The sequence below is a fragment of the Lissotriton helveticus genome, chromosome 1_1, assembly GCF_964261635.1.
Source record: "Lissotriton helveticus chromosome 1_1, aLisHel1.1, whole genome shotgun sequence".
In the NCBI taxonomy this organism is placed as follows: domain Eukaryota; kingdom Metazoa; phylum Chordata; class Amphibia; order Caudata; family Salamandridae; genus Lissotriton; species Lissotriton helveticus.
Window position 1 is genome coordinate 1,442,979,557 of NC_136057.1, and position 16,561 is coordinate 1,442,996,117.

General features: G+C 46.8%; 1 protein-coding gene across 2 annotated transcripts in view; it reads left to right on the forward strand.

The window, feature by feature from the left end:
• Nucleotides 1-16,561, forward strand: part of IL27RA (interleukin 27 receptor subunit alpha) — a 262,144-nt gene that overhangs the window by 232,998 nt on the left and 12,585 nt on the right. For both annotated transcript variants that reach the window (XM_078685668.1, XM_078685675.1), the window contains exon 14: nt 12,367-12,466. In XM_078685668.1, the coding sequence (XP_078541794.1) occupies nt 12,367-12,466 (100 nt within the window). The remainder of the gene's footprint in view (nt 1-12,366; nt 12,467-16,561) is intronic.

Below are 16,561 nucleotides of genomic sequence, written 5' to 3' on the forward strand. Positions count from 1 at the left end.
TATGGAGCGGGGCACTCGGGTGGTCAAGGATCCGTCAGATTCCCCCTTGAACAGCAACAGGGATGAGCGCACCGGCGCACCTCGGGTTCAGCAGGCCGTTGCCGGGCCAGTGACCGCCGGCGGAGAGGAAGCAAACGGGTCCCAGAGCCAGGCATACGGCGGTCGTCCAGGCAGCACGACGATATCTCTCTCAATACAGCACGCAGGGACCTCGGAAGATCACAGATAGAAGCAGCGCGGTCATAGCATCGCCACGCAGCGGTCAAAAGTCAGGATAAAAGGCAGGATGTCGGTGCTGGGTGCACAGGCTCGCGGAGCCGGGAATCAACACGTCCGTTCAGGTCGCCATCTTGGCTCCTCCCTCCTCAGATCACATTATTAAAATAATCGAGCCAGAGTTCAGGGTTCCAGCTCCAAAAGCACCACACCCACTAAACAGTGACCCGCTAATTGTGCATCTGAACTTCCAACTCCACACAAACGGAAAGAACATCATCAGAGCCACCCTTGCCTACAGATCAACAGGAGCACACTGCACCTTCTGCAATGACATCCCCGGCCTCATCACCACATCGCCATTGACTCCGAGCACTACATCTTCCTAGGGGATCTCAATTTCAAACTCGATGACCCCATCAACACCAACACTACTGACCTCCTGGAAACCATGAGCAACAGTGGCCTCAAGTAACTTGTCACTGACCCTACACACGTTGCAAGACACTCTCGACAGAGTCAAGTACAACCATTTCTCACAGCTCCCCTGGACCGACCACTACAGCATCCACTTCACCATCTCTGTACCAACCAACAACGGCACCATTCCCCAGCTACACACGCAGAAACTGAAAAAAGACATCAGAAGACCAGTGGAACAGGCTCTCAACTCCCACCTCCCTGACATAACATCCAACCCAGATCAGGATGCCAAGAACCCCTCCCAGTGGATCACAGAACGTGCCAAGACTAATGCCCCCACCAAGCCAGCCAAATCCAAAAGACCAGCCAGAAGAACCAGTTCACTGCAAAGCTCAAATCCACCTAACGTCTCTACCAGTAACTATAAAGAAAGTGATGCACCAGCAAAGTAACCGGAGACCACGCCACCTTCAAGACCTCAATCAACCGGTACCACCGCCTGCGGAAAGAAGCAAAGAAGAACACCCTAGCAGACCACATAAAAGCCAGCACAACCTGCAACAAGGAGCTCTTCACCATTGTGAAGGAGTTCTCCAACTCTGCAGCCGCCGAGAACTACATCAAATCCCTCCTAAGAACAATGTGACACCCTGGCAGACTTCTTCCACGACAAGATCTCAGTCATTTATAAAAACTTTAAACCCGAACCCCCCGCCGCAGACAGAATCAGCCTGCTCACACCCACAAACACTAACCTCGAACTCCTGCTTACCCATTGGTACCCTCTCACTACTCAAGCTACGATCTCCATCTGGAAGTCCGTGCGTTCGGGAGTACCCACGGACCCCTGTCCCCACCACGCCATTTACCTCCGGAGAAAAACAATTGGTGACGAGCACAAGAAAGTTCTGAACACCTCAATGAACACCTGGAACACAACAACCTCCTGGACCCCTCTCAATCTGGATTTTGAGCCAATCACAGCTCTGAGACAGCCCTTATCACAGCCTCCGATGACATCAGGACATTCCCAGACCGACGTGAAACATCAGCTCTTATCCTTCCCGACCTGTCAGCCACCTTTGGTACTCCACCACTTTGTAATCCAGGGAGATGCCCTCAAATACCTCACTGGAAGAACCCCTACCGCCACTTTGGAATCCAAGAAGGTCATCTGTGGCGTCCCCCAAGGATTGTCCTTCAGCTCCACCCTCTTCAATGCTTACATGACCCCATTGGCCAACACCGTCAGATCGTGTGGACTCAACATCATCTCCTATGCTGGTGACACTATGCTCATCCTCTCGCTATCAGAAGACCCCTCCACTACCAGAGCCAGCTTTACAGCTGCATGCTGAACATAGCTGGATGAAGGGCACCTGTCTCAAGCTCAGCTGGGACAAGACCGAAGTCCTCATCGTTGGGAACAGCACCTCTCCTTTCAATGACACATGGTGGCCTTCTGAGCTTGTACCATCCATGACCCCGACAGACCAGCCTGCAACCACTGCATCATCCTGGTCAGCAAGTAATCTATGAAGAAGCAGGTCAACGCAAATCTCATCTGCCTGCTTCCACACCCTACGAATGCGCCGCTAGATCTTCAGATGGCTCCCAGTCAACACCATTAGGACCATCACGCAGGCAACAGTCACCAGCAGGCTGGATACGGGAAGAACACGCTCTACGTCGAAATCTCTGCAAGCCTCCTAAAGAGACTACAGACAATACAAAACGTATCCTCATGACTCCTCCTCGACCTCCCCAGAAGGACCCACATTAAACCCAACCTCAACAATGGCTCCCGATCCCGAAGAGATGGCAGTTCAAGATGTTGACCCATGTATACAAAGCCATGCACAATAAAGAACCGGCATACATCAACAAATGCCTGATCTTCCACCAGCCACCCAGACACCTACGATCTGCCTCCCTTTTCCTCCCAGACTTCCCCGAATCAGTCAAAGCATCAGCAGAGGACACTCCTTTTCACACCTGGCGACCATAGCCTGGAACTACCTTCCCCTGTACCTCAGGACAGCCTCCTCGCTCCAGCAATTCAGGAAATAACTCCAGACCTGGCTGTTCGAATGAACAGATCACCACAAAGCAGCTAGCAGTCCAGCACCTTGAGACCTTCACAGGTGATATGCCGCACTTTATAAATCCCTGATTGATTGACTAAGTCCCACCCCAACATAGATCTCCAGTAGGGGGATGGCTGCAGCTGTACCAACAACTCTGGGCACAAATTGCCACTGTTCTGTGGGTCCTTTCCATCATAAAGGATGGGTGCTGACTAGAACTTACAAATACCCCACCCAAAATACCACCACTAACACAAAATATGTCACCAGAACACCTTGCACTCCTCCAAGAGGAGGTTCAACCTCTACTTCAAACAAGCATTGGCATAGCCAATAGGTCTCGCTTTTGGGACCTTATAAGTATTTAGTTATGCATTAACTGTTGCATGGCTAAACAGTTATAAGGTCCCTAATGGCTAGGCCAATGCCCTGGTTTTGTGTTCACATGAGGTGGGAGGAAGCAGACATAGGGTGCAAGGAGTAGTCTTGTGTTCCCATGGGGTGGGGAGAGGTGGGAGGAAGCCGACATGGGGTGCAGGGTGGAGTCTTGTATTCAAATGGGGCGAGGAGAGGTGGGAGGAAGTAGACATGGGGTGCAGTGTGGGTCTTGTGTTCACATGGGGTGGGAGGAAGCAGACATGGGGTGCAGGGTGGGGTCTTGTGTTCACATGGGGTGGGAGGAAGCGGACATGGGGTGCAGTTTGGAGTCTTGTGTTCCCATGGGGTGTGGAGAGATGGGAGGAAGCCGACTTGGGGTGCAGGGTGGAGTCTTGTGTTCCCATGGGTTGGGGAGAGGTGGGAGGAAGCAGACATGGGGTGCAGGGTCTTGTTCACAGGCAAGGTTATAAAGAAGAGCTCCGACACTGGAGCAAAGATGCTCAGCAGAGCAACAGATACGGTGCAGCCCCATCCTGCCAGGGCTGTGAAATTGCGGCTGTCCGGTGACTGTGATGTGGGATGGGACTCCTGGGAGAGGTGCTAATAGGTAATGTAAGGGTGTGGGGTCGGAGCCACGAGGCCACGTATGTAGATATTCGGCAGTATAAACTTGGCTCACGAGCATTTTGTTTTGAGAGCCTTTCGTTCCTTCACTTTACATAAAACGTCTCCATAACTGGAAGCCTTGCAGCCCTCGAAATGCACACTATGTAAATACAAGAAAAGCTCTACTCTAAAGATTAACTGGTGGAAGGGTGTAGAGACAAAGACATAAAAGAAGGACTAGACAAAGGTAAACATGACGCAGTTAAAAATGACAACGGACCAGAGAGGGAGCATGTCTGCAAGGAGTTCTGCCTCCTGATTGGCTGTTTAAATAGAAACCTGTGGTGCGCGCACCACAGAGGAGCCGACGCGGGAATCGAAACTAGTGGTGCGCGCGCACACCAGAGGAGCGGGGCAAGGGAGCGCGAAGACGCCGAGACGAGGTAGGGGATGTGTGTGTAAGTGCCGGGGGTTCTCTGCTATGTGTGTGCGTGCGTGTGTGTATGCGGGCGTGTGTGTATGCGGGAGGGGAGGGGGTTCTGTATGTATGTATGTGTGTGTGTATGGGGGGGGCTGTATGTGTGTTGTGAAGCGGAGCGCGTGACCTGATCCTGGCAGGCTGCTGCTGCGTGCTTGCTGCTGCGTGCGCGTGACAGTCTGTTGTCCTCTCCGGCTCCCCTTGAGTCCTTGAAAGCCGGAATGATGACAATAGTCTCGCTCTGCGACTGCAGGCCTTTGGCCTGCAATCGCAGGGCGAGACCTAAAAAGGACTATAGAACTCCTCCCAAAACAAGACCAGCAACACATGGTATATTCCCCATACTTCCTCATTCCCAAAAAGGATAGACTTTAAGGCCTATTCTCGATTTCAGGTCACTCAACAGGTACATCTTCTCAGAACACTTTCACATGGTCACACTACAGAAGGTAATATCATTACTGCAGCTAGGAGATTTCATGACAGCCATAGACCTAAAAGACAACTATTTTCATATTCGAATACAAGCAGTGCATCTACGCTACCTCCTCAGTGGACAGCACTGTGAGGCATCTGGATACGAGAAAGCCCAAGTATGCAATCTGACACCTAAGGTCTGAGAAATGTTGTACTTTAACCTTCCAGAGGAATGTTTGTCCATCTCAAATTAAGCCTGATTACCCACAACAATGGTCTTTTATGCAGTAAAATGGAAAAGGCTCGTTATCCACTGTATTTCTAAGAACCTGGACCCTTTAAAGCCTACTGTACATGATGTTATTGCCTACCTTTTGCATTTTCAAAAAGCAGGCCTCTTTTACACCACCATCCATTTACACATTTACACTTAGCCATAGTTGTAACCTACATGCAGAATAGGGAGCATTCATGCCTCTTTAGAATTCCGGTGAATAAGGCCTTCATGGAGGTTCTCAAGAGAGTGATACCTCTGAGAAAGCATTTGCTCCCGCCTGGAATCCCAACACCAGATTCATGGGACCACCATTTGAACCTCTACACTCATGCCTCTTGCAGTTGCTATCCTGGAACGCAGCCTTCTTTGTGGCTATTACCTCTTAGGCACATTAGAGAACTGCAGGAGCTCACTCTGCAGGAGCCCTTCATCCATGTCTACTAGGACAGGGTTGGTCTTAGAATCAACCCTATGTTCAGCCGTACGTTGGTGTCACCCTTCCACCTTAACCAAAGCATAGAGCTCCCAGTTTTTTCCTACAACCATTTTCTGTTGCAGAAAGGCCACTGCACACATTTTATGTCAAAAAAGTTCTTATGTTTTACATTTACACGGCCATGTCATTCCGTAAATTGGATCAGCTCTTTGTCTTCTTTGCAAACCTCTAAGTGAGCATCCCAATCTCCAAGGTATTTATAGCTAGGTGGACAGTTAGATGTTTTCAGACTGCTATTGTAGAGCAAAGAGGGTTCTACCTACTCCACCAAGGGTGCACTCCACCTGTAAGAAAGGGTTAACCTTGCACTTTCTAGGAAACATCGAATAACCTGTTTTTTACCCTGGCACCCAGGCCCGCAGAGAGAAGCAAAACACAACAAGAAGCAAGACGCCGTGGTGATACTTGCCTGGCAGAGGCATTGAGAGTCGAGGTTTTGTCCCTCCCTACCCCAGGCAGCCGCCTCTGGCATCCTATTGCCCCCCCCCCCTATTGATTGTTTCTGACAAGTTCCTCCCAGGCTCCGGACGGCTCTGGTGAGCTGCCGGAGCATACCTGCCCCGCATCAGTGCATCTGCACAGTGCGCTCCACCTCGCGACGAAGGGCCCAGGACGGAACCCATCGGCCTCACTGACGTCTTGGTGGGCTGACGACGCTCGATGCTGGGGATTTCAGACCCCGCTGGTGAGTCCCCTGCGCAAGTAATTGGGAATGGGAGCCGGCCATTGAATAGATGGCAGCCGCTACAGAGGAGCCCTCTGAGCTACTCCCAGCTCAAACAGTACGGAGGATCCAGTGGGTGAGCTCCGGCGGCACCTGTGAGACGTCCTTGTCTAGACACACAGGGGCCTCAGAGGGAAGCATAATGCGGGCTATGCCTGTCTGGTCGGTCCGTCCTGTCGGTCCCGGCTTTAATTGTAACATAGATCGGATTTGGACTTGAAGCTGACAATCAGAGAGTCACATATGGGGACACTGAGGAAGGGCCTTTTGGCCTGATTCTCTGTACACATCGACCGGGGGAGGTGGGCAGCGCCCATTTTTGAAATCATTGGCCCAGGCTCCACTTTCTACATGGCGGTCATTTTGGGGCCCCTCTGTTCTCCCTCAATCTGAAATGGAGGCCCTCCCTGCAAACTAAAGCAAAAGAGGACTGGCCCATCCCTCACCAGGAAAGAAGATGGACTTAAGCTAGAAACTAATAAGGGAAATGGATCTACCAGCACCTAAGCAGGAACCTCCTAGGCTAAAGCGTCGGCCATCTTTGAAAGGTACTGACTGCTCCCACTCTGAATACTCTACCCACAACAAAGTTGTAAGAAAAGATGATCTCCCACCACAACTAAGTAGCTCCCAATATGCAAATGGAATATCCACCTTTTTAAGGCTAAGATGAAACTATTCCTGTTCTGACACTTTTTGGACAAGCTACCAAATAATTTCATATTGTAAGCAACCCTTCCCCACAACTGACATCGAAGGATCCTAAGGCTCCCTTTAAGAATGGACCCCACGTCATACTTCTCACCTTACAACATCCTAAATTCAGCCAACAGCAACGTCCACAAAATCAATTACCCACCAAATCTAACAAAAAAAGCCACCAAAGCTCTCAAACATCGACTTCTCAAACAGCACCCAGAAACACTTATATCTGACCAATACTTCTGCATATCTAAAGGTGTCATAACTAATGATCTCATATTTTACACACAAGAGCCCAATGAAGAAAACCCTCCACTCGATACTTTCTATCCCTACATCTAGGAAAACCTCTTGCAGCCTTAGACTCGGAGCGTACCCAGGCAGTGAGATTAGGAACTTTTACAGCTCCTAAAATCAAAAACGAATGTGGAGTCCCTCAAGGCTCGTCCCTGTCCCCACTTTTATTTAATTTGTACCTACGACCCCTGTTATTTTCACTAAAAAAATTTAGAGCCTTAATTTTTAACTATGCAGATGATCTGCAACTGATCTTCTGTCTGGACTCCCCTGGTGCGGCCACCGAGTTTCGGGAGGCTATGGTCCATATTCAGAGATGGATGGGCCTAAATCACTTAAACTCAACCCAGGCAAAACCGAATTGATCTTGCCTGGGAAGAGTGAATTATACTGGGGACCACATTTTTGGCCTCCAGAAATGGGAGTTCCTCCAGCTAAATCCAAAACAGTTAAGAGCTTAGGAATTACTTTCAGCGAAGATCTCTCGCTTAAAAGCCAGGTAGGGACCGTGGTATCTGCAAGTTTCTTCCAACTTTGCAAGATTAAGAAGATTGCCCACCTGTTAACTCACCCTGCTCTGATCCAGGTCATTATTGCTCTTGTGCTGTCCCGCCTGGATTACTCCAATAGTTTATATTTGGGTCTACCAGCGGGGCAGCTCAAGAGACTTCAACTGGTCCAGAACCAAGCGGCCAGGTTGATTTGCAAAATTCCTAAGTGGCAGTCTATTAGATCTGGAATGGCCAGTCTCCACTGGCTGCCTGTTGCGCAGAGAGCAGCATTTAAAGCGGGATGCATTATCTTCAGGGCTCTACAAGGTAAGGGCCCTGGATTTATCAGCAGCCTGCTTGTCAGTTATACTCCCTCCCGTGCTCTCCGCTCTGGCCAAAAGAACTTGTTAGTTGTGCCCCGGATCAGGAAACAACGCCAGGGAGGAGGATCTTTCCACTTCCTAGCTTCCTCCCTGTGGAACTCTTTGCCACTGCCACTGAGACTCCACGAAGATCTGTTAGCCTTTAGACAGGCTTTTAAAACTTGGCTCTTTAAGCAAGCTTACCCTTAGTAAATTTTTCTTTCTGTCACATGTTATGTTTTGCCAGTCTTCCACAGCGCCATGAAGCCTACGGGCGTACGTGCGCTTAACAAGTTTAATTTAACATAACATAACATAACTTTCAGTAGCCCCCTCAACAGCCCTCAATGCAAAATGAACCATCTCCATCTTTAACAATGGAATTATTCTCATACAGGCTTCTGACCACAACCTAGACCTATTCAATTAGTTCTTCCCTATCATCAAACAGGAGGTAATTAAAAATAAGACCGCCCCCTTTCCAGACCACCCCAGATCTTCACTTGACAGGCCCCAGGTTTTATCCGCCCACAGCTCTGCCACCACAGACAGTCCTCCCCGCCACCCACCACGCTCCACCACACCTATCAGACCACTATATCATCGTAGACACTCCACCAGACAAGGTAGATACAACCCCCGTTCTACCCACTCCAGCCCATGTGCCCTCAACAATTCCAGTAGGGCCTTAGAGCGACGCAATGACAAACGTATATCCATTACCCCCTCCCTACACACAAGGCAGGAGGATAAACCCAAATCCCCCTCCTTTCATCCCCCCTTCTATTGTTCACATCAACGGAACTCAGGTAAAACACACACCATGCCTCAAAACCCATCCTCCTGTTACCATGCCGGGATTGAGTCTAGACTTGGGGAAATTACACAGGTAACTACAACAACTTAAAGCCGTCCTACAGAAGCTAACCAGCTTCACAACTGAGCTAGCCTATAACAGATGGCCCTCAGAAATACCTGTGAGTAACAGGCCGATCCTCCCTGTTAAATTCATACACCACTCTGACCAGCCATTAAACTTTTACAACTCCCAGACACCCCAGCACACTAGATGGCAATCCACTCCCCTATGCAACTCCTCTTCGATACCGGCCAGGACCAAGATCCCTCTATCAGACATCCAAGCCATTCTCCGCACGTACAAGAATGCACACCCTGACCTGTCACATATCCTAAATCCCATCTTAACAATTGTCTCAAACCTACACAGAGAACTGAGACCAAACACCAGAGAGGTAAATAAGGCCAACCTCAAACCAGTACCCATCACAGAGATAACCTCACCGAACACCAAACCCCACCTGAAATGCATACTCCTAAATTGCAGATCAGCCTGGAAACACGCAGCCGACATAGCAGACCTTATCCTCAACCATGACCTTGACCCTACTCCTTCTAACTGAAACTTAGCTAAAGAACGACTTTGCACCAAAACTTGACATTCTAGTCCCTCCAGGCTATGGCATTGTAAGAGCAGATAGACCAAAAAGGTCTGGGGGTGGCATAGCCTGCATACACAGCATCAACCTTACGGTGACTCAGTCACAAGCAACCGACCTTATCACTTGCAAATACCTAGGCATAAGCATTGCTAGCAACAACAGTCTCCTATGTAAATTACATTTGATCTACCACTCTGCAGACAACAATTTTGCATTCTCTAAACAAATCATAGAAATCATCTCTTAGAACGAGTGGCAACACTACCCCCAAATCTTCCTCTGTGACTTCAACCTTCATTGGAATGACCATAACAACCCCACAGTTAGCCTAAAAACATTCCTAACTGACCTCCAACTTGTCCAATTCTGCGATAGCCCAACGCGCACTCTGGGCGCAACACTGGATCTTGTCATGGCCAGGTCATACTCCATCATACTAAAATCGATCGACCCATGTGACTGGACGGACCACAATAGCATCTCCTTCCTCATCACTTAACCAACGAAGACACATAAACTCCAACCTGAGAAACCCAAACAATGGAAAAGAAACCCTTACAACATTAACCACAACTTCCTGTTATCCCTCAGCAACAATTTACTACCGCCACCAGCGGACATGACAGATGTCCACCTCCTAACAACCTACTATAACAACTCGATGACTAGCATTCTTGACACAGTCGCGCTCTGTCAACTAAAAAGGCTGTCCTCTAAAGACTCCAGACCTTGGTACAGTGGGAGCCTAAATGATCAACAACGCAACCTAAGACTAGCGAAACTGGCCTGGAGATCCCCACCGTCCCTAGAGCACCTTAAGCAACTAAGATCGAGGAGGAGCATCTACAACAAACACATCAAAATCTCTAAAGCAAACTTATTCAAAGATCAACTAAACAATGCCAGTTCTACCTCCTAATCCTCCTAGACTTATCATCAGCCTTCAATACGGTCAAACATAACAGTCTCTTGGACTTACTTGAACACAGAATGGTTTTATCAGGGGTTGGCCTAAAGTGGTTTGCCTCCTTCTTAGACAACCAAATTCAAAAAATCAGTTTAACCAATCGCTGTCCACGACCATGCTGGTCACCTACCAGGATCCACGATGAACTCTAATCGAGAATAACTGACGCACTCCTGAATACTTCCGGACCTACAATGAGTACGGACAACATTTACTCTCTCCTGTTAGCTATTCATATCTATGTGCCTAGTTCTCACTTTATTTCTTTTGATGTAACATTTGTAAAGCGCTCTGATACCCTCACCGGGTCGAGTTGGTGCTATATAAAACTTTATACATAAATAACTAAATCCCACTACTGGATATTTGTAATGCAGCCTCTTGGTCAACATCACACACCTTTACCAAGCACCACTATGTGGTAGCAGTATATACAGTTTTTTTTTGTATTTTTTGTATTAATATAATAAAATGTCTTACTACTACTACAATGTGGCAGCCGCGTTCCATCCTAATGGGCTGACAAGCCATGCCCAGTCACCTTTTGGACATTGTAAAGAATGTCTGTCAGACTGAAGAAAAGTCAGCCTGACAGATACTCTTTATTTTCCGGTCAGGCAGCCAGGAGTTAGACACGCTCTAAATTTACAGGCTCCTGGCTGCCTGAGCTGAACGTCGCTGGGCTGAAGAAGTCACAGCTTCTGTGGCATGACATGTTCCGCCTGTCAAAGCTCCGCAAGGCCCTCCCGCTCGTGAGGAGTGGTTTTGCCTCCGATTGCCTCAGACATGGGCGCTTCAGTTCTAAGTCCTGAAGTCCCCATGGCGGAGTGTCAATCACTGACACCTCTTCACAGAGTGAGGTGAGGGTCAGGAGTCTCACTGATCCCCTCCCACTCTTTGACGAGGGAGGGACTGCTGCCTTCCCTCATTGGCTGACCTTAGGGAAGGCAGCAGTCCCAATCTTCCTGGGAACTCCGAGGCTTAAGACTGCTGCCTTCCCTATGAGGAAAGGCAGCAGTCCCAACCGCCCTGGTATCTCCAGGGCACAGCTGCGCAGGTAAGTATGATTTTATTTTTAATATTTGGTGCATGTCTGCATGAATATTTGGGAGTGAGTATTGTCAATGGATGTGTGTGTACATGCAAGTTTGTGTGAGTGTGTATATTTGTGTGGGTGGCCTCCGCTCCCTCCCTGGTAAAAGTACAGAGCGCCACTGCTATGTGGACATCTTAGCCCGTCAACAGACCATAAGGAGCCAGACGGTTTTAAGGACCTTGTTTCAGACATCTGCATCATCCACATACTAGCTACCGCTTCCAAAGTGCACTGCTTTACAGTTTATGCTAAGCATTAATATCTTCAGCCACACATGCTACCGACGGAAAATGCTACAAACCTGTGAGGATCTGTTTGCACCGAGTAGTGCTGTAGATTTACACGTACTCGCCCTCCTTCCCAGAATCTTTTTTGCAGATCCCTTGCTTAATGTATTTCCGTGCACATTGCACTTGACGCACCATACTTGCATTCACGCTCTATACACATTCTTAAACTGCGCGAAAATAATCTGACATGGAGTCTGTGTCTGTGGGCAATGTACACCAAGAGGAGTCAACACCCTATGACTCGACTGAACCGACTTATTCGAGGGAAAACAACTTGCAGATAGATGCCCGTGCCCAACTCCTTGTGAAAGTGGTATGCTAAGCATGTGAATCTACAGAAATACACCCTATGACCAAATGCCTACAGGATAAGTGGCATTGTATTATTGCTGATGTCTCAGCCTCTGCCACATTAAGACCAGTCTTTCATTTCTAAACACGTCTTATTGAATAACGCCTGGTGGTGAAGTAAAGAACATTGCTTAGATAGCTCTCTCTCCCTTCTGACCAATGTAGGCTCTCCATATACGTTGCATGCTCTGCAGAACATTGAGAGCCATTCACATAGTTCTGTTTTTGTGGCTCTTTCTGTGTTGCAGGATTCGTAGCGCGGCCCATAAGATACTGCCCAAGTTCTGCTGGCAGAAGATTCCAGACCCAGTGCACAGCAAAATGATTCTAATGGTGGCAACTGGGAAGGTGAGATGGGGTTTGGAGGGCTGGAAAATGTTATCACAAATCCACCCCCTTTTGTTGTGGTCTTCTGCTTCTCCTATCCAACACCAAGTGAAGGCCTTTAAGGTGAGGGATTATGTGCTTTTATATTTGTGGGTGGTGATCAGTGATAGGTTTGTTTTTGGGTGAAATAAACAAAGAGAGCACTACATCTGCAGATTCGCCTCTTTAGATTCGATGTGGCCTATTTGTTTCTGCATCAGGCAGCTGTATTCAAAGTAGCGGCTTAGTGGCCCAGATAATGCACTGTGCTGCCAAATGTAATCATTAAATATTTGACAATTTTATTATTACAAAGCTCATAATCTTGCCCACTTGATTCTGGTGGTTTTTTAGGCTGCTTGACCCACAAAAGTCGTTTTTGTTCATATTTTAAGATGGAGATGACCGCATGCAAAGCAATAAAAAGTGCACTTTGAGCATCGACAGCAAATCAGGGACAAGGCATCTATGAAGAGACACTTCTTCTCTCCTTTTCGAAGCAGTTATTAAAACTCAGTACTACAGTACGTACAGACACTCTACAAAACTCACTGTTTCGGGTGTTCCTGTTTATTTATGTATATAGACTTAAATTGATGCCATATTTGGATCTATGACCGTGAGATATTACTGAACAGCTCCTGCTACATGTGTTTTTTTCCATTTAACCTTCCTCAACATTTTTTTATTATTTCCTTTGTCAATGCACACTGAAATTGTGCACACACCATTTTCAGTAGTTTTCTTTTGTATCTATGTCCACTGAAATTGTGCTCAAACTGTGCAGTATAACATTCAAATACCCCTTATTGACCTCAAGGTGGCTTATGCAACCCACAGGTTTTAAAATGTCAGGTGATCCTTTTTTGGCTTTTTGATGTTAAATTTAACATTTGCTGAGCCAGTTGTCAAAGTGCCTTGTGAAAGCAGGGACCAGCTGAATATTTTTCATATTTAAAATATGTGAGCTAAACCCGTATACATGTGAAAATGGTAATATGGAATCAATAGCCAGTTACCAGAAAGGGCGCAAATCTGACATATTATATATTTTTCGCATTGTGAATTGTCATAAATAGTCACTGCAACAGTTAGATTACAGCATGGTCAGGAGAATGTCCAAACAAAAATAACGCCTCCTCCTTCGTCCAGTAACCCTGTTGGCCTGGGTTAATCTAAAAAGACAAGACACCAACATGGGCATTATCAATTGCTCCCCCTTTTTTCGGTGCCTCACAGTGTATCTTTTAAAGCCAGAAACATACAACCCTAAGTATTTATCTTGGGTGGTTTGTCTCAGCTCTCTCACCCCAACCAGTCTATGCATACAGAAAATTAGGGAAAAGGTGGCCCCACCTATGGAAAGTCAGTAGAGGAAAGATAATGGGATATACATCCACTTTCACCTCAAGCCACATGTCACACCCTTGTTAAAATCAAGCTTCATCTCATTTAACTCAATAAATTAACCTACATTCTAATAAATGAAAGCGTGGACAGACCCAGCAGTTGCCATGTGACATTCATTTGTGCAAGATTTAGTCCCTCAGACAATAGCATTGCGACGTCCTGTCAGAGTGATTCTAAAAACATTTACAAAGTAAGGATCAAACCCCGATCTCCATAAAGTTCTGAACCGCAGGCCATGCATAATATATAAAATATCCTTTGTAAGAACAGGTAAAAACTAGACGGTACTAAAATACGTGATAGTGATCAGCATCCTGGCCCCTGCACCAAGGACAGCACTGTATGCTTTGAGTAAAGAAAGCCAAATGTATCGGCATAAAATGTTGGTGTCTGAACTTTGTTGCCTTAGGACCCCTCCTTTTAATATTTCCATTCATTGCTCCAAAATGCGTTCCTCTTGGATTCCCTCCGTAGACCAGCCATATACTGTAGGTTTTGCACAAACATATTTGTAGAGCCCATAATCTTTGCATTTGGTATTCATAATAGGTGTTAAGCTCCTTAAAAAAATGACTGCATTAAAGAAAGTGAGCGGGTCCTTGTAATTTATCTGCCATATTAACCGTTCAATGGAGGCAAGCTGCCAATATGTGTAAGAGGAGGTCAGCACCTGTAAATTGTCCACAATATAAGAGATGCAGCATAGAGGAGTCGGGTGCCAAACAAGCACCCACTGTTAACAGCGAGATAACCTAATCCTTGCCTGACTGAGAAGCCTGGGAGGTCAGGATTACCTTAAATAAAGGTATATCTCTACAATTGATGGATATTATAGATCTTACAGGTCTTATGTCAGATCAAACCTAAAGCTTGTAGGGTCCTCCAATGTACGTTTTTAACAACTTTATTGATATTAGCTTGGCTCAAGATTTCAAATCTCTAGACAAAAAATGCAGTACAAATCCTGCTGGGCTGTAAATCGACTACAAAAACTCCCTACAAGAAGTGATGAAACATTTTATATGCTACTAGAAGTGCAGACAATATCATGTACAAAAAAGCACACAACATCTCTGGCTCACGGGGATTATGAGACTCACTTGACAATTACCTCCAAAAAGTGGACCCCCCCATAGGGGAAACATCCATTACGACGAAACTTTAACAACGCGGTACTGTTACCACGCTACTTTTACAACGCAAGTCGTTATGACGACTTGCGCTGGGGGGCGCTCCAGGATAGTAAATAGTTTAATTTACTATCCAACTCCTGCCCTAGAGTCCACGGGGACTGGAGTTGGAATAGTAAATAAAACTATTTACTATCCAGCGCCCCTCAACGCAAGTCGTTGTAACGACTTGCGTTGTAAAACTAGCGTGGTAACGGTACGCGTTGTCAAAGTACGGGGCGTACCGTCATACATCCCCCCATAGCCCTCCCATATCAGGGCAAATACCACCAACACACATCCTAGGCCTTGCAGACCTGCACTCACCAAAACCTCTATAACTTTGACTACAAATCAGGTGACAAAACATTCCCGCCCCACTCTCGACTCATCTCTTCTTTTTCCCCCAGCTCTTGTTCTCTTGCACACTTTGAGAATTCATCCTAGAACCAATCAGTGTATGCCAGTTTCCACTGAGCTCTGCCATACGAGCCACTCATTCTTGTTGCTGCCCCGTGTTAAACCTATATAGGACCGTAACACCATCTCTATTATTATTATTATTAAAGTGACCTGTAAATCCACGTCTTATGTAATGTAGTCATCCTACAATATACTAATGTAACGTACATTGGAACTAATTAATATAAGGTACTGCTATGTATTCTCGTCCTACAATGACATTTTATACTGCTATATATCTTACCTTGTAGTGTGCAAGCATCTCTCACTATGTATCTACTTGTTGCTTATCTGCTCCTCTCTTATACATACCTTGACAATAAATTGTTTGAACACAAAATAAAAACAAGATTTCAAACATAGGAAGAAGAAGTTGTTGGATAATTGAGCTTAGACACTTGCATTAGCAGGTCTCAAACTTTGTTTTTCATTGTGTGGCTGGCACATGTCTTTGAGCTTTCAGATAACACGCTTTGGGCTACAGCATTTGCAGTGCTGCTGTCTGGATTTTAGGGCAGTTTACAACTGGTCACTCATGGTACTGCAGGGCTTTACAAACCGATTGACAGTGTGACATTTCTGATGGATACTTCTAACCACCGATTCTTCTAGAATATCCCCAGGCGCCAGACTGGATCTGGAAGATTTAAACAGCATTGCTCTCACGTGCCGGTAGGTGGTGTTGTTCGACTCAATGTTGACTTTGTCCCGCCCTGGAAGTGACAATGGAGTTGCATGTAAGCACCACCCCTCCACTTCAATGTTTGTTCCATTCTTTCTACATCTTCATGCGTGAATTTGTAGCACACTCCCAGCTTCATTCTAGTCAGTTGCTGGGTTCTGTCTTACAAAATGTGTGCAAGGAGACTAAGTCCCTTCTAAAACCATAGGTTTAAAGGCTTGTAGGGACAGTTACAAATAAATGTCATTGACACACCCCCACGAGGTGTGCCTCTGGTGTCTGGGTTAGGTTCCAAGACTTGCGAGAAGTATGCCCTTCTTGAATGCAAGGTGATCCGGAAATTGGAAGTGAAGC